General features: G+C 43.8%; 1 protein-coding gene across 4 annotated transcripts in view; it reads right to left on the bottom strand.

Moving 5' to 3' along the window:
• Positions 1-477: 477 nt before the first annotated feature.
• Positions 478-24922, bottom strand: part of STRIP2 (striatin interacting protein 2) — an 84897-nt gene continuing 60452 nt past the window's right edge. For 2 of the 4 annotated variants that reach the window (XM_056573137.1, XM_056573141.1), the window contains 3 exons: positions 5709-5813; positions 5135-5339; positions 478-3279 (listed from right to left, as the gene is read on the bottom strand). In XM_056573137.1, the coding sequence (XP_056429112.1) occupies positions 3029-3279; positions 5135-5339; positions 5709-5813 (561 nt within the window). In that variant the 3' untranslated portion in view covers positions 478-3028. The remainder of the gene's footprint in view (positions 3280-5134; positions 5340-5708; positions 5814-24922) is intronic. The other 2 variants (XM_056573138.1, XM_056573140.1) reach the window with 2 other exon arrangements.

Here is a 24922-nt window from a genome sequence, read left to right as displayed (position 1 = left end):
ACAGAGGAGTACTATCAGACAGGAGAGAGCACAGAGGAGTACTATCAGACAGGAGAGAGCACAGAGGAGTACTATCAGACAGGAGAGAGCACAGAGGAGTACTATCAGACAGGAGAGAGCACAGAGGAGTACTATCAGACAGGAGAGAACACAGAGGAGTACTAGCCCACCCTCACTTACAGAACTTTGGCCATGCCTGTGCTTCAGCTTGTACAAAGCCATGATTTTATAAGCCATGATTTCTATAAAAAGGAAACAACATTTTCTTATAAAGTATATTAGAAAGGTTAATGTTTTGCCAACATGTACAACATATAAAAACTTTTTGTTTTTCACAGTGCCTGTTTAAATGTGAAAAACAGTATAATGATTTGTCACCAATATTTTATAATCTCACAGCCGATAAAATGTTCTAGAATGCTATTTCCAAAGCAGCAAGTCCAAAATAGAATCTCACACCAGGAATGTTAAGCAATATTGTTAATTTATTTTTCATTTCACATAAAAATCCTTGATAACAAATGAAATAAAAGAACTGTAGACATTTTGGTATAATCCATGAATATTTTTTAAATACAGAAAACAAAAAAAAATACTGTGCGGTGAGGCGAGACACAACTGCCCCAAGGTTTTGTACGTGTCACATTAAAATGATGCTTTATTGATAAATTCTGAAATAGGTTTTCCAGCAGGAGATACATATCCTAAAGGGGTATTCCTATCTGACTGTTGGGACCTTTATCGATCCTTAGAATGCGGACAAAACTGTCCCTAAATTGAACTGTGTGCACCGCACAATCTAGTGCTCCAGTCATTCTTTATGGGGTCACTAAACTTGACAATGTTCAGCAGTCCCTTAGAGAATGAACAGAGCATTGGCCACACATGTGCAGTGCACGCTATTCATTCTGGAGACACTCTTGTCCCGTTCCTGGGATCGGTAGGGGTCCTGTCAATAGCTGATAACCTTTTCAGGTAACAACCTCTTTACAGAGCCTGTCTGCTTTAGACAAGCCCTTTCCATATTAGTGCATATTGATCTGGACCAATTTATGTTAAAGGAGTAGTCCAGTTCAGAAAAGTTTTGTGCTGTCATTCCAGGGCTGCTGGTATATAAAATAACAAAGTAGACTCCCCTTCTGCCGTTCCCTTGGTGTCCCAGTATCACCACTCCAGTCCTCCGATGTGGTCTTCTTCCTATTTGCTGGTGGTCAACGTGTCACACTGTGGCTCAGCCTATCGCCGGCCTCAGAGATGTCCTGCCTTGGCCAGCAATAGGCTGAGTGGCAGTAAGATGCATCGAGCCCTGGCACCAGAAAGGGGACCAGTGCCGGTGGTCTGTGCAACACATTGCTGCTTAGACTATTGTGGGCTGCAGCAGGACATTGCTGAGGCCGGTGATAAGTTGAACCACAGTTTGACGCATTGACCACCGGCAACCAGGAACACCACCGCAATGGAGGACTGGAGCAGCAATACTGGGACACTGAGGGAGCGGTGGCAGGCGAGTCCACTTTGTAATTTTATATGCAGACAGCCCGAGGATGATGGCACAGAATCTTTCTTAACTGGACTACTCCTTTAAATCAGAAAGCTCCTACAAAGAGTTTCATGACCTGGATTGTCTGCAATATAGGGCCATTCCATTGATTTTAATGCTTCATTGCTACTTTACTTGCCCCAGAAATTACAGCTGATGGTAAGATGGGGGTGTTGGCAGAAGGATTCCCATGGTTAGTTTATCAATGGCAGATAGGGGTTGTTCATTTTTATTGTATCTTTACAAAATACTGTATAATAAAGACTTTTCAGTGAAGTCTATGAGGTGATGTATGATTTAAAATTAACGAATCACTGTTAGAAACAAAATGCAATGGCGAATACGTAATTTCCACAACTTTTCTCATTTACCTCCTACAAATAATGCTGGTTATTGACAGCTTTTGTAAGACTATATAATAATAAGACTGTAATATTATGTGAAACAAATATATTTTAGGGGCATACCAGTTTTTGCAAATAAATGGCTTATCCTAAGATTAAACATTAGAAGGATAGCTAGCTGATCGGTGGACATCTGACCACTGGAACTCCAACAAATCACAAGTATGGAGATGAAGTGACCCGAATTAATGGAGCAGCAGCATGCATGCTCGACTCCATTCATTCTTTAAAGGACTTACAAATATTGTTGAATACTGAACTCTGCTCTATTCGGAAATCCCATAGACCATAAATGGAGCAGTGGCTAAGCACGTGCATTACTACTCCATTTACTTGTGGGACAATTCACCTCTATTCTCATGATCAGTGGAGGTCCCAGTGGTCAGATGTTCACTCATCAGCTAGTTATCCTCCTATCCTGTGACTAGAGGTTAACTTTTAATCCTGGGATAACCCCTTTTAATCTTTTGCTATTTTCTTTTATATGTATATGTATTAAACCCCCATAGTGTTCCAGACCTTGGCTTTTAGTCATTGTTTGTGAATTTCATGCTTTTCTTTCGGGGATGAAAATCTGACCGGGTTATGTGACGCACATATTGTAATGATCCATGCTGCTAAATGATTATCACATGACCAGCATTCAATGACGCTGAGATCTTAAAAACCACAAGGAATTCTTACATAAAGTACTTAAATTTTCCCTATACATTGAATAAGCTTTATTGGCTAAAACCAAAAAACTCCTTCAGGAAGTACAACTGTATTCTTCAAGTTTATAATAATGCTGTCTTGCTATGTAGAGGTAGCAGTCTGAGCTGTTCTCATTCCTAAGTAGGCAGCTAGGTGTCCAATTGCAGGATTAGTTCTGCTGCTACTGTATCTCAGTTTAGCTTCATACTGAATCCCTGCAAAGTTGGTGAAACATGATAGGGTTAAACTTATTCCGATCTACAGATCTCCTACTGCTCCTTATAATGCCACTATGAAAGTTTTCTGTGACAGTGTTTGTGTTGTCTGCTCTAATCCAAACAAACAGTGGACCAAAAAAGGACTGACATTACCTACAATGTACATTCATTAGTCAGGAATATTGGAGAAGGTCTTCCCATTGAATTGGATTAGAGAACACCTCCCTCTCTAGCCACAGCTCATATGTATAATGAAAATCTTCCGGGAGGTCAAGATTTTGTCCCACAACACTCTGCAAACAGTTATCTACTGGGGCAAACTCCCAATTTGGATCCTTCTCATATCTCCGACTGTTAAAACTCTCAATGTTGCCCCGCAAGGTGCACTCTTCAGCCTGGAAGTCCCAAGGTCTGGCATCTATATCTGATGGGAATAACAGAAAGAAAACCTTATAAAAATGTTATGTCATGTGACCATGAATAACTAAAATGTATTGATGAATATTGACCCATTCTTTGTACTCACTGCTTTGTGTGGAATTGTTAGATTGCTATGAAATGGTGGTAGTATCTGAAGTAGCTTAAGGAAGTGTTGGTATCATAGTGAGTACTGATTTTTGACTTCTAGACCAACCAATGCATGCACAATAAGAGCACAGACCTAGCAGATGAGCCTTTCGCATGGCTCAATGTATGCATGACCAAGGCTGTATGAACATATGCTGAATGGTTCATGAAACCCTTTACTTTCATCATTGCTGCACATCCCATGAGATGTTTGGCCAACCAAGTAGGGCTGAGCGGTATGGCCAAATATGTGTATCGCGGTATTTTTGTAACTTATGGCGGTTCCACAGTATATAACGGTATTCCCCCCCCCTCCCCCAAAATTAATTATTAGCCCAGCACTGCACTGCACTGTCCCCATTGGGGTAAATACTCACGTCACCCGCAAGCGCTGCCTCCTGGACCTCCTGTTTGTTACAGCTGCCGACGCTGACACTCTCTATACTGTGCGGTATCCCTATGCCCGGGCTGCAAAAGGTAAACAAAATAAACTAATGCATGTTCCGACGTCGGCCTTCCGCTGGGGACGGGTACATCAGACAGCCGTCAGCCTATCACTTGCCGCAGCGATGTTCCGCCTCGGCCGGTGATAGGCTGAGCCCACTGTTATGTAAGAAGCCGGCTTTTTACATGACAGTGGGCTCAACCTATCATCGGCCGAGGAGGAACATGGCTGCGGCCGGTGATAGGCTGACAACTGTCCAACGTTCCATTCCCTGGGAAGCTGGTCTGGACCGACGGGGAAGGCGAGTTTGCAATCTGCGGACCTCCAGATGTTGCAAAACTACAACTCCCAGCATGCCCGGACAGCCAACGGCTGTCCGGGCATGCTGGGAGTTGTAGTTTTGCAACATCTGGAGGTTGAAGACCACTGGTATAGAGTGTCAGCGCCGGCGGCCGCAGCAAACAGGAGGACCAGGAGGGCAGCGCTTGCGGGTGACATATGTGAGTAGTAGCGCTGGGCTGATAATTAATTGGGGGGGGGGCAGAACAGCGATAGCGGGTCACATATGATTAGTTCCCCGATGTGGGGACAGAACAGCGCTGGGCTGATAATTCATTCCCGAGTGGGAGGTGCCAAACCGGTATTGCGGTATGGGTTAAAATTCATATCATGGAGCACAAAAAGTTCGGTATTCGGTATGAGCCGGTATACCGCCCAGCCCTACAACCAAGCATGATTGTTAGGGCCGCACAATCCCAGTGATTAGCTGACTGACAAGCGATTGCTTGTTCATCAATTGATAACTGGGTCTTTTGCACAGGGCTATAGTAGACTGTTCAGACAATAAATTGTTTCTTTCACTGGACAAACCCTTTAAGTCACCTAGAGGTTGTTGCAGGAAGTCAGAATTTTATGTTACACTATAAGGGTATTTTCAAACGTGTCCTATTTTGTTGCATATTTTCTGCAGCTGATTTTCCTACCCATTGAAGTAAATGGATAGCAAAATCAGCAGCAACAAATATGCATCAGATACTACTAGAACTTTAGAGTCCCCTAAAATGGCTTCACTATGTAGCCGTCACCTAATCACCCACAACACACTATTCTAGAATAACAGGAATCCAGCTGAATTCGGAAATCAGCTGAGGACATGAACAAACAAGTATACTATATGCCATCTAATAATCAACAGTAGTAAACCAAGCACATAGAAGATAACTTAATGTTGATTAGAACAGTGGCATATTAAGTGATCTCTACCTACCATTGCCATAGGCCCAGTCATCGTTCATTCTGTGGCGCACCATTTGGTAGATAGCAGACATTGTTTTCATGTTGCTCTTCCTCCACTGTCTACCCAGGTATTTGGTCTGGAGCTTCAGTAGTTTTAGCACATATAACTGCATCATTGCCTGCTTTACTTTTAGGGCACGTTTTAAAATGGGGGCAGATTTAAACACCACCAGCATCTGGCAACAGAAAAAGGACAAGTTGTGATATGCAGGAGTCTATTGTCTATACTGTAAAGATATATACGGTAATATTTATGTGTTGTCATAGAAAACAATACTGGTTTATGTAGAGTTCTTATATGTAGGTAAAGGTCCGGTTAACTTCTACATGATTTTAACCCAGTTTACCTGCACTATAACCCTGTGTATTGGGTTTAGTATGGATGAACAGGCTGTCAGTTTCCCTTTAACATTAGAGCAGAGGAATGGTTAAAGGCTGCAACTTCACTACATTGTGTATAGGTAGTGTGAACAGTCCTGAGGATGCCTATGAATAAAGCTATACCTATAGATAACCTATGGCTGGTATATGCGCTGTACACCTACCATGGTGCGGGAGTGCTTCCATTTAGTGAGCTTGTTTAGGATCCTCAGTAGATTAATGCAGGAAAATAGATTTCTCCAGCAGAACTGATTGTTGTCTCCTGATTCCTACAAGGAAACACAACAGATCATGGCTTATTCCTTATGTCAATAAACATTTCCATGTATCAAAAGTAACAAGTTCTCATCAATATCCATTGAACACATGCAGTGATTTGTATCTGCAATACTTTTTTCACAAGGCATAGGGGAAGATTTGTTAAAACATGTATATAGAGGAAAAGTGGTGACGTTGCATGCCATCTGATCGGTTGCTATGGGAAACTGCAACACACTTCCTCTAGACAGGTTTTAATAAATGTCCCCCATACTATTTATATACCTATAGAAGCAGATTTATCATTCTTTTCAAACGTATGGCTTTTATATGACAATTTTTTTTTTAACTTACTTTTGCTTAAATGCGACCTATTTATCAAATGGTCACACGACCTTGATAAATAAATCGCACGTAAGCAAAACCCAGGAAACCCGCTAACAAAAGCATTTTTTAAAGCAGAAAATTTCCCCTTATGTTATCAGACAAAGTTCTTTATCTACCCTTTATTACCAGTAGCGCTGCTGAAGAGTGATGGGGGGCATATCGCATCAGGTGACACCCTGACTGGCCTGCCTGGCACTAAATAGCTGCAATCCAACTATCCCGCAACAACCCATCCACCCTCCTCAGAAATTAAAAAATACATTAAAAAAACATACTATGCTGCACCATGAATATCAGTACTCTGGAGGCTTTTTTGTTTAAATTTGAGCCTGCATTTTGACCTCCGACATTGGTTGGCGAAGTCTTACGTCGCTGCACTGAGGCTGGAGTTTACCTCAGGAAGAAGGACAGCGCAGCACCAATAGCCACATAAACAATAGTGAAGCCACAATTTAAAAAAAATAAAAAACAGCTTGGTACGTTACCCACCCCAAAACGTGCATGCTGTATTACAATGGATGTTTCATTTTTTTTTAAGGAAAAATTTTAGTGCCACATGTGGGTTATTTACATAGTCTGTAAAAATTCTTACACAAATATGTTGTGCCTTATTCTATTTTAACACAACATTCATTTTAAAAGGTAGAGGGTACGCCAGCATGTACGTGTCCTAAAATTAACAAGGTGTGCAGTGTGTATTCTCAACCTTAAAATTAATAGAATTATTAGTTATATAATTATTTTTTTTCTATAATTAACATTAATGTAGTAGCTTTGTTTCATGATGCAGAACAAGAACAGTTGTTAAAGTGGGTGTTAATGTCCTTTTCTGCAGACGCATGCCCTTTCTGTAAGCCAGGGTGGACCTGGAATACATATGCGACTTTTAAATGGAGATGCAACTTTTTTCTTCATAAATAGTGACTATCGCATTTGATAAATACATGACCACTGCAAAGTAAAAAAAAAATAAAATTACCGTACTACGTGAGCAGATTTCAGAAATGTGCTTTGGAATAAGCAAAAATCAAAAAGTCGCAGCATGTATAGAAAAGTCGTACATGCAACTTTTTTTTTTTTTTATTTTACACAAAAAAAATCTACTACGGAGCTTGATAAATCTCCTTCTTAGGGTGTAAAGTGCTGTAACGTCAGTGGTACATGGCCAGAAACTGAGACCTTTCATTTTTAAGAGACAAATTTGGAATGTGCTTACATAGTGTGACATAAGTGGGAGACATTGAAGCTTTTTGTGTTGGACTTTGCTACAACAGGGTCCGCTGTGACAGTTCAGTGAAACGTTCAAAATACATTTTATAAATGTCCTCCGCATAGAAACTTCATTTAGCTTTGGTCGAAGCAATTTAAAACCACTGGGTGTTTATGGTAAAAGTCTGGCTGCCCAAAGACATCAGAAGAGACAAAGAACAGAATTGAAGCAATGTTCAAGTGTAGTCCTAAAAAGTTGCCCAAGGTGACTAGATGAGAACTACAGGTACCATAAAACACAGTATGGCATATACTATGAAAACATCTGCATTGTGAGCAATACAGATTACATCTTCTTCAGGAGCTGAAACCAGAAGCCAAATGTCTTGCAGGGCCGGCCTGAAAAACATGAATTTGCTGACAGGCTGGTGTTCAGCAATGAGGCAACCTTTTACCTTAGTGGGAAGGTCAATCACTACAATGATAGAATATGGGGGTGAGAAAAACCATGTTGCTAGTGCATGAGGGCCTCACCCAAAGTAAATGTATTCTGTGCAATGAGCTGGCCCAAAGTCTACGGCCTGGGTTCTCAACCCGGGGTACGCCATGGGTTGTTTGGGGGTACACGACAAGCACTGACGAATACCGGCCATGTAAGTGAGCTGCGCGGTTAATAGGGAGATGTGTGACCTCCCCTGACATTGCGCTGAGTTGGCGCACAGTGCAGGAGGACGTCACACTTCAGTGCGGCCCTGCTGAACGGGACGCGCTGCGTGACGGAACCCCTAACAGGGGACCGCAGGACGCCAGGAAAAAAAAAATAGTTAAAAACAACTGTATGGGCCGGAGGGGGACTGTATGGGGGCATTAAGATGGAGGGGGAGAGGGATAGAGGGGGAGAGGGGGATGGGGAGTAATAAAGCACAAGGCATTACAATTTAATGCCCTGTGCTTTATTACTCCCCATCCCCCCTCCGCTATTATCCCTCTCCCCTTCCATCTTCATCTCTTGCATCATTCCCCCCCCCCCCCCCCTCCATCTTAATCCCCCTTGTGCCATTCCCCCTTCCTCTGATCCCCTTTTGCCATATCTGATAATAATGGCACAAGGGGATTAAGATGGAGGGGGCAAAAATGGCAAAAGGGGATCAGACGGAGGGGGGAGAATAATGACACAAGGGGATTAAATATGGAGGGGGGGGTTTGATTATCCCCCCTCCATCTTAATCCCCTTGGGCAATTATTACCCCCCCTCCCTCTGATCCACCTCCATCTTAATCCCCTTTTGCCATTATTCCCCCTCCATTTTAATCCCCTTTTGCCATATTGGATAATAATGCAAAAAGGGGATCAGAGGGAGGGGGGGATATTGGTACAAGGGGATTAAGATGGCGGGGGGATAATAGCACAAGGGGAATAAGAGGGAGGGGGGAAAAATAGCACAAGGGGATTAAGAGGGAGGGGGGAATAATAGCACAAGGGGATTAAGAGGGAGGGGGGAATAATAGCACAAGGGGATTAAGAGGGAGGGGGGGATGCATTAGTATAAAGGTAAGAACACGCCTTTTGTCTGCGGGTACCCCTCGCGTGCAAGTTCCGCGCGAGGGGGTACCCGCGGACATACTTTCAGCCTTTGGGGGTACAGTCACCAAAAAGGTTGAGAACCACTGGTCTACGGCCAATTCTTTTTTGACGAGTATACAGTCATTGGCCACTCTTATCTAGGCATGTTAAAGGGGTTATCCAGGAATAGAAAAATTTAGATAATTTCTTTCAAAAACAGCTCCACGTCTGTCCCCAGGTTGTGCGTGATATTACAACTTGGCTCCATTTATTTCAATGGAAGATGCAGAACCACACCCAACCTGGAGATAGACAGGGAGCGTTTTTTGAAAGATATTAGCTCTGTTTTTCTATTCCTGGATAACCCCTTTAAAGGTATAGCTTATACCACAGATAGAGGAAGATCTGCCAAACATAGTCTATAAATAGTGCAAGTCTATGTAATCCACAACGTAAACAAGATAGATACACCGGCACCGCCACTCAAACTGAATATCCTGCCGTGCTTGACTATTCAAAGTCCAAAACCACCTGTATGCACTGATGACCCCTTCTAGGCAATACAGGGTAGTGCTCACGTATATAGAAAGTTCACAACAGGTATAATCACTATGCAAAGAAAAGAAAAGAAACGGAGCACATACCACGTTGAGATGCCTTCATAATCTGTATTTCTTTATGTCGGGGTAAGCGGTAAAAGGGTAAGGAGGGTGGACGGGTTCTGGGGGTAACCACGGGCAACGGTCCTTATCACGCAAGATTGTGCTTCATCAGGCCCTCGAAGGGCCTGATGAAGCGCGATGTCGCGTGATACGGACCGTTGCCCGTGGTTACCCCCAGATATCTGAATGGAACTTACCAGAACGTTGAATCGGTCATATTAGAAACAACAATTTCCAAATGTTGTTCTGATCTCCACAATCACCAAATCTAATACCCTGTGACTTTATTCTGTGGGGCTACATGAAAGACTTTGTGTATGTGTCCCTTCAGCCACAGGATCTGAACGACCTTAAACAATGGAGTCCATATCCGCTGGAAGGCGTTTGGACTACCGCACAGATCAGGGGTCAGTAACCCTTGGCACACGAGGGAGAGATCAATAACATGCCTCCTCACGGCAGCAAATCAGTTACTAGCAGCCACTGCTGGGCCAGTCATGTCGGCCAACGTGTCCCTCCCTCTCCCTGTCCGGCGCCCGTGATAGAGGGGCAGAACATCCAGCAGCACTTGAGGAGAACTATGGTATTCACTTATATGGAGGATGTGTATGTGGGCTGTGTATATGGGGGCTGTATGTGAATATAGGTGCGTGTGTGCATGCATGGAGGCTGTGTATGGGCACTATTACTATGTGAGGCAATATTGATGGGGAGTTTGTAATGAGGAGGGGATGGTGCTGAAGAAAGGAGCCTAAAATGAGTGTATCAGATTCTGCAAAAACAAGTCATAGCTGGGAGAAGTCTTTGCGGCGGTCCAAGCCAGATGGAGGAGAAAAGGAAAAGTGAACGACTCCAATCAGAGAAGACGTCATTCTGGGGTGGGTATTATGCAGGGGGTAATACTAGGGTCTGATTCTGGGGTCTGTATTATGAACAAAAACTTTAATAGCTGTTGTGTGCAATCCCCTCCCTCTGTATTTTTCTCTCTCTATAGGGAAAATTATGAAAAAAAATCCCTTCCCCTTGACAATCCAAACCCCCACAAACCTCACCCACAATAAACCTAGTCCTACCAAAAGGTTGCCCACTCCTGGCCTAGATATCTGTTTTGTCACCAGTGTAAGTCTATGTGAACATATGTAGTATATAGATAAAACACGACCCTTATTTCCCCAGCAGAGCTACACTAGCTACTAGCCTGCACTCCTGAACAGTTCTGAACCAAGTAGTCAGATATTGGCCCCTACAGAAGCTGACTATATATATATATATATATATATATATATATATATATATATATATACACACACACACATTATATATATAATATATATATAGAAGAACAGCAGTGCGGCACTCCAAAGAAGATTTAAAAAAAAGTGCATTTATTGTCTCACATCATAGCAGCAACTTTCAGTTCCTCTCTGGAACCTTTCTCAAGCTTGAGAAAGGTTCCAGTGAGGAACTGAAACGTTGCTGCTATGATGTGAGACAAAAATGCACTTTTTTTAAAATCTTCTTTGGAGTGCCGCACTGCTGTTCTTCTATTTACCTTGGACCGTGGTAAGGTCTGGAGTGCGGGCACCGGGCATTGGAGTCGAGGTAGTGCTGCAATTTTTTGGCTATATATATATCTATGGCAGCAACATTTTCATATTCTTTGTTTATATATATATATATATATATATATATATATATATATATATATATACCCAAAATAAAGCAGCACTACTTATCCAGTCCAACCAAAAAATTGGTGCCAGCGTCCCAAAGGACTTGATCAGAGTCCATCCAAGATAAAAACCAGATACAGGCGCAGCACTCCAACAAAATAAGTGATTTAATATCTCATGTCAGCATTACAACGTTTCGGCTCCTCCTGGAGCCTTTTTCAAGCTTTTTCATGCTTGAAAAAGGCTCCAGGAGGAGCTGAAACGTTGTAATGCTGACATGAGATATTAAATCACTTATTTTGTTGGAGTGCTGCGTCTGTATCTGGTTATATATATATATATATATATATATATATATATATATATATATATATATACACACATATATGCAACAGAGCTTTTATCATAAAATGTGATGTCTCTTTGCATAATGATAAATACGGGATACAAAAAGCAAATACACAGGTATTTCACATTGGTATGTACTGCTGTACCAGTAATTAGCCACTTGGTGGCAGCAAAAGATTATCTTTTTTTTTTATTATTATTTTTTTTTAAGACGAATGTTGGTTAGATTCTTAAGCCAATACTGATGCATTCATGTTAAAGTGTACATGCTGTCTTGTTTGTCACGTTTACTATAAAAGACAATGGAAGAAATGTCACCAAACTGGCGGGGATTGAGAATAGTGCAGTTACAATCGGCAAGGGTTCATAAATTTCCAGTGCACTACTTGTATATGGGTATTTAAAAGTTGCCACTCACTCATACACAATGTGGCTGAAAGTTAAACAGAATTAAAATGTCTTCTCTAAACATGTGCTAAAAAGGGGTTATCTAATTTGCCCTCTATGAGCCAAGGTAAGGAGCAGCCAAATATTGGTAGCTCCCACCCTTGTGTACCTGGACCCTCCACATATTACATGGAAGCCATTTATCTGAACAGTGGCCATATAATTCTACAATGCCCCTATAGCAGCCGATCAACCAATTGCAGGTCCAGCTTCCTTTCATTCACAGTTTGCCTCTTATCCTCAGGATAGAGAAAAGCTAGCTGATTGGTGGAGGTCCGACTGCTGTCATGAGAAAGCAGGTCAATTGTCCATGCACCCCACAGGTGAACCTGCAGCATACATGCTTGACCGCATACTCCATGCTTGACCCGAACATTTAGCATCATTTTGAGTTTAGCATCGGATCTCCCCTTAATAATGCATTCACAAATTCAGTATCTGAAGCTGCAGATTTTATGCTGGAGAGGTCAATGTAAACTAACTGACTGAACTCCGCTTCAAATCCTGAGCATCAAATATACGCAGGATACTGTACGTGTGCATAGACACTTTATGGGAATTTTATCAGCTGTATTTGCTGCTAAGAACTGCAGTCTCAATAAGAATGGATAGCTATTAGAGTATAAAAGCTTTCCTGGAGCTAATGATGGTTGGAAAACTTATAAAAGTGTCAGGGATGCGGGGTCAAGCTGCCTGGCATACCTCCTTGCCTGTCCTTGCCTCCCAGCCCCACAATAGTTGATATATAGGGCTCCGTATATAAGCCAAGGAGTGGCTGGAAAGTGAGGGTGGGCAGAAGACATGCAGGCTGCGGTACAGGGACAGCTATTTAACAATGTCTGCAGCTTTTTTTTTATTGAATAAAAACATTTTTTATTAAACTTTTTGCATAAGAATATACACAAAAATACAGTAACTAAAACACAACTCTTCCCCTTCCAGCATCCAGGGTCAAACCCGAACATCAAATTTGTTGCATACATACACAGAGAAAAGAATGTCTATTCAGACAGAACAGAGGAGAATACATGAAGAGCACATGGCAAATGGATATACTGGGTAATGCAATAGTGAATATAACAACGTAACCGCATGCACAGAAAACACAAGGCTCACATTTGGTCCAGAGAAATTCAGAAGAATAAAAAATACATCTCCCCCTAGGCTCTCCAACCCTACTAAGAAACACCTTAATGGGGACCTTTCAATATGCAATGAGGGTAGAACTGGGGCATGAATCCAGGGGGCCCCAAATAGACTCAAACTTCCCATAAGCTTCCTCTTATACATGCCCTTTTCCAAATGGATAACATGGTTCAGTTTAGTGATCATTTTCGCTAGTCGGTGGGGAGATTCTCAACCAATGTTGCCCAATTAGTTTCCGTGCCTGATAAAGATTCTACAGACACCAATTTGTACCTCGCTCCACTCATCACTCCCCTCCAGAAAGCAGAGGATACACACTATAGGACAGGGGTCTCAAACTCAAATTATCCGGGGGCCACTGGAGGTAGCAGCTGGGTGAGGCTATGCCGCATGCGTCCCTTACACATAATGCCCCCATCATGCGCCCCTCACATATAATGAGCCCATCATGCTCCCCTCACATATAATGACCCCATCATACTCCCCTCACATATAATGACCCCATCATGCGCCCCTCACATATATTGCCCCCATCATGCACCCCTCATCATCCACCAGCAACCCCCCATTCCCCCTACCCCCGTGTTGTAATAGCATGAGCTGACAGATTATGGGGGTGCTACTTCTGGAGGTTCCCCACATTAGGTAGGCAGCAGGATCCCCACGTTAGATAGGCAGCAGGATCCCCACGTTAGATAGGCAGCAGGATCCCCACGTTAGATAGGCAGCAGGATCCCCACGTTAGATAGGCAGCAGGATCCCCACGTTAGATAGGCAGCAGGATCCCCACGTTAGATAGGCAGCAGGATCCCCACGTTAGATAGGCAGCAGGATCCCCACGTTAGATAGGCAGCAGGATCCCCACGTTAGATAGGCAGCAGGATCCCCACGTTAGATAGGCAGCAGGATCCCCACGTTAGATAGGCAGCAGGATCCCCACGTTAGATAGGCAGCAGGATCCCCACGTTAGATAGGCAGCAGGATCCCCACATTAGATAGGCAGCAGGTTAGGGAGAAGCAGGTTCCCCACGTTAGGGAGAAGCAGGTTCCCCACGTTAGGGAGAAGCAGGTTCCCCACGTTAGGGAGAAGCAGGTTCCCCACGTTAGGGAGAAGCAGGTTCCCCACGTTAGGGAGAAGCAGGTTCCCCACGTTAGGGAGAAGCAGGTTCCCCACGTTAGGGAGAAGCAGGTTCCCCACGTTAGGGAGAAGCAGGTTCCCCACGTTAGGGAGAAGCAGGTTCCCCACGTTAGGGAGAAGCAGGTTCCCCACGTTAGGGAGAAGCAGGTTCCCCACGTTAGGGAGAAGCAGGTTCCCCACGTTAGGGAGAAGCAGGTTCCCCACGTTAGGGAGAAGCAGGTTCCCCACGTTAGGGAGAAGCAGGTTCCCCACGTTAGGGAGAAGCAGGTTCCCCACGTTAGGTAGAAGCAGGTTCCCCACGTTCGGTAGAAGCAGGTTCCCCACGTTAGGTAGAAGCAGGTTCCCCACGTTAGGTAGAAGCAGGTTCCCCACGTTAGGTAGAAGCAGGTTCCCCACGTTAGGTAGAAGCAGGTTCCCCACGTTAGGTAGAAGCAGGTTCCCCACGTTAGGTAGAAGCAGGTTCCCCACGTTAGGTAGAAGCAGGTTCCCCACGTTAGGTAGAAGCAGGTTCCCCACGTTAGGTAGAAGCAGGTTCCCCACGTTAGGTAGAAGCAGGTTCCCCACGTTAGGTAGAAGCAGGTTCCCCACGTTAGTTGGTAGCAGGTTCCCCACGTTAGTTGGTAGCAGTTTCCCCACATTAGTTGGTAGCAGTTTCCCCACATTAGGTAGTAGCAGTTTCCCCACATTAGGTAGAAGCAGGTTCCCCACATTAGGTAGAAGCAGGTTCCCCACATTAGGTAGAAGCAGGTTCCCCACATTAGGTAGAAGCAGGTTCCCCACATTAGGTAGCAGCAGGTTCCCCACATTAGGTAGCAGCAGGTTCCCCACATTAGGTAGCAGCAGGTTCCCCACATTAGGTAGAAGCAGGTTCCCCACATTAGGTAGAAGCAGGTTCCCCACATTAGGTAGAAGCGTCGTTCCTCCCCCTGACTCTCTCTCACACACACAGACAGACACCCACACATGCACACACTTACCAGTCCTGCGGTTCTCTCCGGCAGCGGCCTGACGTCACTTCCTCTCCTGTGCGGGTCTGCGGAGGAACCCCATCAGACTCTGGCCGGCCGGCCAACCATAGACCGGGAGGAGGAGGGTGGGGTAAGTGAAGCCTTCTGGCATTTAGCGCTGCTAGCCTGAAGCAGGGCTAAATGCCTGAAGAAACCACCTGCCCGGCGCCCAGAATTGCATGTCGTGGGCGTCGGGCAATACAAATCACACATCCCTGGTGCGGCCACAAACTTTTGTACCGGGAGTTTGAAACCCCTGCTACAGGAGACATAGGAATGGTGGGACCATATATCCATTCAATTACCTGGATAATATCACTCCAAAACTGTTCAAGATGAGGGCACTCCCACATCATGTGTATCAAAAGGGCATCAGGTTGTGTACATCTAGGACATCACAAATCTGGACTGACCAATTTTTTAGGGAAAGAAGGTACCTGATATGCACGATGTAATAAGGAGATTTTTTTTGTACTAGCTGTAAAATTTCTTTCTCGTAGCCTTCATTGGGGACACCGTACTGATGGGTATATGCTCTTGTCACTAGGAGGCGCTGACACTAGGAAAAAAAAGTCGGCTTCTCCCTGGCAGAATATACCCACCGACTGGAAGTGAGTTAATCAGTTTTGTCACAAAGCAGTAGGAGAAGCCAACAAAGAAATATATACGAAGGACCCTAGAAAGGAATCCCAGATAAAAAACCAAAATAATCCGTAAAAAAGATAAAGAATGGGCGGGTGCGGTTAGTGCTGGGCGGTATACAGGTTCATAACGAATACTGGTATTTTTTTTCTGTACAATGTAAATTTTTCGTATACCGCAATACTGGTTGGGCCCCTCCCCCCCCCCCTCCGCGAATGAATTATCAGCCGCAGCAGCTGTCACAACATCGAGGAACTAATCATATGTTCTCCCATCCTCCTGTGAGCCGCCGGTGCTTTAACCCCTTGGCGACGGAGACCATTATGACCCTAAGGATGGGAGCATTTTTTTGCACATCTGACCACTGTCACTTTAAATATTAATAACTCTGGGATGCTTTTACTTATAAATTTGATTCCGAGACAGTTTTTTCGTGACATATTCTAATTTATGGTAGTGGTAAAATTTTCGTCGATACTTGCATCATTTCTTGGTGAAAAATTCTAAAATTTTATGAAAAATTCGAAAATTTTGCATTTTTCTAACTTTGAAGCTCTCTGCTTGTAAGGAAAATAGACATACCAAATACATTATATATTGATTCACATATACAATATGTCTACTTTATGTTTCCATCATAAAGTTGACATGTTTTTACTTTTGGAAGACATCAGAGGGCTTCAAAAGTTCAGCAGCAATTTTCCCCAAAAAAATTCAAAATCGAAATTTTTCAGGGACCAGTTCAGTTTTGAAGTGGATTTGAGGGGCCTTCATATAAGAAATACCCCACAAATGACCCAATTATAAAAACTGCACCCCTCAAAGTATCCAAAATGACATTCAGTAAGTGTGTTAACCCTTTAGGTGTTTAATTTTAGGAATGGCAGCAAAGTGAAGGAGAAAATTCAAAAGTTTCATTTTTTACACTTGCATGTTCTTGTAGATCCAGTTTTTGAATTTTTACAAGTGGTAATAGGCAAAAAAGCCCCCCAAAATTTGTAACCCAATTTCTCTCGAGTAAGGAAATACCTCATATGTGTATGTCAAGTGTTCGGCGGGCGCAGTAGAGGGCTCAGAAGTTTGGAGAGTGAATTTTGCTGAAATGGTTTTTGGGGGGCATGTGACATCTAGAAACCCCCTATGGTGCCAGAACAGCAGAAAACCCCACATGGCATACCATTTTGGAAACTACACCCCTCAAGGCACATAACAAGGGGTCCAGTTAGCCTTAACACTCCACAGGTGTTTGGCGACTTTTCATTAAAATCGGATGTGTAAATAAGTGCAGTTTTTCCCCCAAATTTACAATTTTTACAAAGGGTAATGGGAGAAAATGCCCCCCAAAATTTGTAACCCCATCTCTTCTGAGTATGGAAATACTGCATGTTAGGACATAAAATGCTCTGCGGGCAAACTACAATGCTCAGAAGAGAAGGAGCGCCATTGAGCTTTTGGAAAGATAATTTGTTTGGAATGGTAGTCAGGGGCCATGTGCATTTACAAAGCCCCCCGTGGTGCCAGAACAGTGGACCCCCCCCCACATGTGACCCCATTTTGGAAATTACACCCCTCACAGAATTGAATAAGGGGTGCAGTGAGCATTTACACCCCACTGGCGTTTGACAGATCTTTGGAACAGTGGGCTGTGCAAATGAAAAATTTTAATTTTTCATTTTCACGGACCATTGTTCCAAAAATCTGTCAGACACCTGTGGGGTGTAAATGCTCACTGTACCCCTTAATACATTACATGAGGGGTGTAGTTTCCAAAATGGGGTCACATGTGGGGGGGGTCCATTGTTCTGGCACTATGGGGGCTTTGTAAACACACGTGGCCTTCAATTCCGGACAAATTTTCTCTTCAAAATCCCAATGGCGCTCCTTCTCTTGTAGTTCGCCCGCAGAGCACTTTACATCCACATATGGGTTATGTTCTTACTCAGTAGAAATGGGGTTACACATTTTGGGGGGCTTTTTTCCTATTTTCCCTTGTGGAAATGAAAAATTTAGGGTAACACCAGCATTTTAGTGAAAAAAAAAATGTTTTTTTCATTTTCCCATCCAACTTTAATGAAAATTCGTCAAACACCTGTGGGGTGTTAAGGCTCACTATACCCCTTGTCATGTTTCGTGAGGGGTGTAGTTTCCAAAATGGGGTCACATGTGGGTATTTATGTTTTTGTGTTTATGTCAGAACAGCTGTAAAATCAGCCACCCCTGTTCAAATCACCAATTTAGGCCTCAAATGTACATGGTGTGCTCTCACTCCTGAGCCTTGTTGTGCGCCCACAGAGCATTTTACACCCACATATGGGGTATTTCCATACTCAGGAGAAATTACGTTACAATTTTTCCTTTTACTGCTTGTGAAAATAAAAAGTATGGGGCAACACCAGCATGTTAGTGTAATGTTAGTGGATTTTTTTTACACTAACAGGCTGGTGTAGCCCCCAACTTTTCCTTTTTATAACGGGTAGAAGGAGAAAAGGCCCCCAAAATGGTAGTGCAATTTCTCCCGAATACAGAAATACCCCATATGTGGCCCTAAACTGTTTCCTTGAAATACGACAGGGCTCCGAAATGAAAGAGCGCCATGCGCATTTGAGGCGGTGAAGGAAACCATGCAGACCACTGTCTGCCTTACTGGTATGGGTCCATAGTAGACAATGGGTCACTCCGTCAGACACCTGCACGAGTAGTGGGGTACTGGAGTGCCATCCATGGACGTGGCAGCTGAGAGATGAGCTAGACTACTGTCAGACATATCGACATCAGGACCAATCAATGCCCACGCAGGGGCACTTCCACAGAGACCTCACACTAGACATGAGGATCCGGAGTACTAGCCGCAGATGCAGCAGCCTGTGGAGGAATCCGCCAGGAATGCAAAAAACTCTTGCAAGGGCACCCAACCAGTGTCTTGCCTTGGTAGGGAGGGACTGGAATTCGGCCGTGGGCACAGCATGGCACTCAGTGTTAGGGGAGAACAGTCACCGAATATATCACCGACAATTTCCAAGGGATCGTGCAGAAAATAGATACGCCAGAGGCATACCTCAACTGACAATGTACAGGGCGACTGAAGGAATAAAACGGCCAACAATACCATCCCAAGAAAAGGGACCCTGCAAATATTAAACAGATTAAAAACAGATGTGACAGACCAAGGCTCTAATAGCGCTTGGTTAGCACAAGGGAAAGCCCACAATCATCAATGAAAAAATTCAGGGTGCAATATAATTGATGGCCACAAGAGGGCGTCAAACACCACCAAACTGTCTGAGAGACCAGTAGTTTTGGCCACGTGGGAACGGATACACGTTGCCTGCAGCTGTAGGTCTCTGGTCAGCCTAATAAAGAATGCGGCCAGGACACGACTGGCCGCACAAAAAAGGTAGCAAACGGGCGGGCTGCTTACGCCTGCCCCCCCAACCCCACCTGGGAAAGCGGGCAGAGTCGGGCTGGTGTGCCGGCACTGAGGAAACGAGCAGCCATATGGGACCGGAGACCCGCTGCCTGTAGCTGTAGGTTTCCGGTCAGCCTAATAAAGAACACGGCCAGGACACAGTGCCGCCCAGTTATCATACATGTACTCTACACATATGTTAAACATCTAGGTAATGGCCCACTCCTCCCTGATCCTCACCCACACCCCCCTCCCCTTTTCCCTCCCCCCGACTCTCCTTTACCCCCCAGTTCCCCTTCCATAATCGTTCTTTTAGCCTATCAACCTAAATAGGGAGACCAGAATAAGAGTAGCACCCTTAAATAACACCAGATAGAGATCACTGCACCCTTTTAATGAGGCAGACAAACCCGCGGTTAAATCCATAGATAATGCCGACCTAGAGATCACTGTACCCTTACAATGAGAGAAACCGGCGGTTAAATATACAGATTTTGCCGACTCTGTCACTCATGTGTTCTTTATTTGCGTCCCACTGTGGAGCGCAAGCAAACTATGGCCGACGGGAGTGTGCGCATCGGATGCGCCCCACTGTGGAGCATCCGCCCCCTCCCCGATGCGTTCCACGGTGGAGCGCATGACAGCACTGCACTTGCGCACTCAGCGTGTCATTATGCGCTCCACAGTGATGCGCAAACCGGAAGTGATCTCACTTCCGTTTGGCGCATACACGCCCGCATGCCGGGGAGCTATAAATAAGCAGGGTGCCGGCACTAGGTAGATGCCGCGCCATCCTGCACCCCTGCATTTGCTGACCACCGAATCAGCTGACTGTAAGTAATTTACCCTATTCTCCTATTATCTATGCCTATCTAGTTTTAAACCATGCCTTAGGTAATTTACTTTGTCCTATAGGCAGGTACCTGCATCCTAATGGCTCCCTAAACTATCCCAAGGACGCCATATGGTAGGACATCTATAATTAATTATTTATATGTATACCACTCTGCATAACCTGGCACTCCCACTGTTTCACCCATCTAGTTTACCCATCTATTTATCCACAGATATTGCCCTGTTTTGAATGTGGAAACCTCATCCTGTGGGTAAATGCCCTGTGCCCTCACATACTAGGTAAATAATACATTTATCTATTTCCCCTGTCACTATACCAACCCAACCTATGATAGTGTAATAATATTATGTTCCTCCCTGTTAGGCTTACCTCTACCAGCCTACAATACAAATTAAAATCATATTAAACCATTGTATCCATGCAAGTATCGCCTCTGCACCTACACATTTGCCGTACCAATCTAAGGTAGGCTTTAATATTATTCAAAATCTCAAACAATGTGTATAAAACAACACTCTATATACAGAATCTCTATTTAATTTCAGGATGGTACTTATCTATATACAAGAGGGAACACAAGCCCTTGGACCATTACCCACATAACTTCATCTGGGCCTTCATTATCTAAGCACATCAGAATATCTATCTATACCTCTATGTCGTATCACGATCATACTACTATTCAGTGAGATAGGTGACGGGAGAAACTATACTCCTGCTCTCCAAACACTTGTCCCTGAAGAGTTGCGACGCTTGAAATTGTGCCGCAACGAAACGCGTTGGAAATATGTGGTTCTAATTTGTACTATATCTGTATGCAATCATTGTACCAATTTGATGTGCTTACAGTTGTATACTCACCGAATAATTCAGCTGAGGTCTACAAACCGGCTGATTTTTTGCTGGTGACGTGCTATACGTACTGCACCCGGTGCCTCCATTCCCTCCAGAACCAGGGAGAGATAGGAGGTTCCTGTTGCAGGTTGGCATTCTCTAGGAAGGCCTCCCCGCAGTAACAGGTAGGGGGTCCTATGCGACTAGTAGGGCCAGTATAGCCTTACTCTAGCAAACTATCCTCAAAATAGGACAAGCTAGGTTTGTGAAGAATTTTACAAACATTGTATTGTACCTTCTATTGTTTAAATTGTGTGAATTTTTTGTGCCTATATAACAAATGTACACCAATAAAAGTATGTTTTTAAGTATCCTAGTGTTTTTTCCTATTGCCAACTGAATATTACACATAGGTCTACACGCATCATATGCTCCCTCCTATATTATTAATAAAGAACACGGCCAGGACACAGTGCCTGGCCGCACAAAAAAGGTAGCAAAAAGGCGGACTGGTTACACCCGCCCCCCCCCCCCCCCCTACCTACCCCACCTGGGAAAGCGGACAGAGTCTCCGTCCGATAGAGAGGAAAACACGGCCAAGGCAGTGTGCCTGGCCGCAATACATGTGGGACCCGAAGAGGGAGGGGGGGGGGGGCAGGTCCGGCCCAGCACAGCTAAGTGTAATGACGGCTAAGGAGCTGGGCAAAGCAGAGAAAGGGGACCCCAGATGAGCAAAAGGGAAGAAGGGAGAAGGGGAAGAGGGGTTGTAGTACATACTCACCCACAGTCTCAGTCTTCTCATACTCCCCCTAAAGTCTTCAACCAGCTTATGGCCAGGCTGCATCATACCAGGCTAAGATAGCGGGGAGAGCAGGGGCAAGTGGGGGACCCAGACGCAGGGTACAAACTCCAGGCGCTGGCCGTTGGCAAGAAGGGGTTAACAGTACATACTCTATGTCTGTGCCCCTTCATCGCATATGGGGTAACAGGTAGCGCCATACTCCTGAACCCCCACCTGAAAAAAGGAAACAAAGAACCTAGCTAAACAGCCCTTACTAGAAAATAATAAAAAAAGACCAGGTCTGGAGAGAACCAGACCTGTGTATTGCCTCCTACGGACACTAGCTAAAACTGATTTTACCTCACTTCCAGTGGGCGGGTATATCCTGCCAGGGAGGAGCCGACTTTTTCCTAGTGTCAGAGCCTCCTAGTGGCAAGAGCATATACCCATCAGTATAGGTGTCCTTCAATGAAGAGCGACCGAGAAAAAACCAATTGGGATAAACAACGTGATTCTGACACCTCAAAAGTCAGGGTCATAGCAACAACCTGGGCCCATTGATCATCCCATAAGGGACCAACCCTCTATTTAACAACCTGGGAATAAGCCTGATGTAAAGAAGACAATAAATCACCAAATAAAAACTGACATAACCCCCTTAGTACTAGTATGCGTCTATAGATCATCCATAGTAGCTGAAGCACATATGGATAGGTCATGGGATTTAGACTCAACTTCAACTGCATGTCACCGTTTTAGGTATCTATAGAATGAGGTGAGAGGCATGAAAAAGTCCTTCTGTAACTGGATGAAATTTTTAGTACCACACCATCATATACCTGAGATAAATAAAGATAATGCAGGAAACCTATAAGGTTAGGATTGTTGCACAAGGTAGAATAAGTGGTAAAATCATTGTTATGTAGAATAGTTTTAAATTTCAGCCATGCTTTACGAATTAGATCTAGCATGGGGGTCAGATCAGAAATCCTAGTCTGAGCTGCAATTTCTAACAGATACATAGGGGATCAACCTTCCCATTTGTTGGGAAACCAATCTCCCTTTAGGGCCCATGGAAGTAAAACAAAGCTCATCCCTTCAGCTATTGGATTTGTGCCGCTAAGAAGTATAACCAAGGGGTTAGGGATCGATAGGCACTCTGCATTCTTGTTTCACTCTACAGGGTTTCCAAGCAGATTCTAGCAGATTTATCATTACAAATCAGTTTCCTAAATAGAGACTGTATTCTATTAAATTAAGACATGGGAATCCAAATAGAAGAGTTATGCAAAATATACAGGAACTGGGGCATGAGTATATTTTTAGTGAAATTTGACCTTCCAATAACAGATAAAGGAAGCTTATGAGCACTGCAAGGTTAAAGGGTTACTCCGCTACCCAGCGTCCGGAACTCTGAGTTCCGAACCCTGTGTGCGGGCTTCCGTGTTCACTCCCGCCCCCTCATGATGTCACGTTCCGGGGGCAGGCCGTGACATCACAAAGGGGGCGGGCGTGAACACGGAAGCTCGCACAAAGCGTTCAGAACTCAATGTTCCGTACGCTGGGGAGCGGAGTAACCCTTTAAAGGAGTATTCCAGGATTTTTTTGTTTGACTATGCTTAAGGGGCTGTAAAGTTTGTGTAGTTCATAATATAGTGTCTGTACCTGTGTGTGATGGTGGTCTTTCAATTCAGTGATTTTTGCCCTAATGTTTATTTTTAACAGCATACAATATGTCATTTCAGGTTTTCTTAGGCTGCAGCATGGCCCAAGACGTTACATCACTAGTCAAGTGTTCAGAGGGAGCGCATCTACTTCAATGGGTGGAGCGGGGATCATTCTGCAAGGAATTGTAATTTTGCAACAGCTGGAGGCATCCTGTTAAGAAATCACTGGTCTATTGCATGGAAGGGAGCAAAGGTGTATTTTAAAGGGTGGGGTGGCTGGTGTGTGGGAAGGAAAAAGTGACCTCCCACTTACAAACAAGGAATCCTGGGACTTGTAGTTAATGAGAGGGAACTCCAACAGGAAATAGCCATATCACAAAAGATAGCCATGGCATTATGTTAATCTCACAACATAGCCATTTAGCCCCAAGACAAGCACGGATCCTATCTAAGCATGTCCATTACTGTCTGGCAGGTAAGTACTAAAATAACCTTATGGTGGATATCCTCTTTAACCCCTTAAGGACCAGGCCATTTTACACCTTAAGGACCGGAGCGTTTTTTGCAATTCTGACCACTGTCACTTTAACCCCTTAAGGACCGGAGGTTTTTCCGTTTTTGCATTTTCGTTTTTTGCTCCTTGCCTTTAAAAAATCATAACTCTTTCAAATTTACACCTAAAAATCCATATGATGGCTTATTTTTTGCGCCACCAATTCTACTTTGTAATGACGTCAGTCATTTTGCCCAAAAATCTATGGTGAAGCGGGAAAAAAAATCATTGTGCGTCAAAATTGAAAAAAAAACGCTGTTTTGTAACTTTTGGGGGCTTCCGTTTCTACGTAGTACATTTTTCGGTAAAAATTACAGCTTATCTTTATTCTGTAGGTCCATACGATTAAAATGATACCCTACTTATATAGGTTTGATTTTGTCGGACTTCTGGAAAAAATCATAACTACATCCAGGAAAATTAATACGTTTAAAATTGTCATCTTCTGACAGCTATAACTTTTTTATTTTTCCGTGTATGGGGCGGTATGAGGGCTCATTTTTTGCGTCGTGATCTGAAGTTTTTAACGGTACCATTTTTGCATTGATAGGACTTATTGATCACTTTTTATTCATTTTTAAATGATATAAAAAGTGACCAAAAATGCACTATTTTGGACTTTGGAATTTTTTTGCGCGCACGCCATTGACCGAGCGGTTTAATTAATGATATATTTTTATAATTCGGACATTTCCGCACGCGGTGATACCACATATGTTTATTTTTATTTTTATTTACACTGTGTTTTTTTTTTTATTGGAAAAGGGGGGTGATTCAAACTTTTAATAGGGGAGGAGTTAA

The sequence above is a fragment of the Hyla sarda genome, chromosome 4 (assembly GCF_029499605.1).
Source record: "Hyla sarda isolate aHylSar1 chromosome 4, aHylSar1.hap1, whole genome shotgun sequence".
Lineage (NCBI taxonomy): Eukaryota > Metazoa > Chordata > Amphibia > Anura > Hylidae > Hyla > Hyla sarda.
This window is presented reverse-complemented; position numbering and strand designations above follow the sequence as displayed.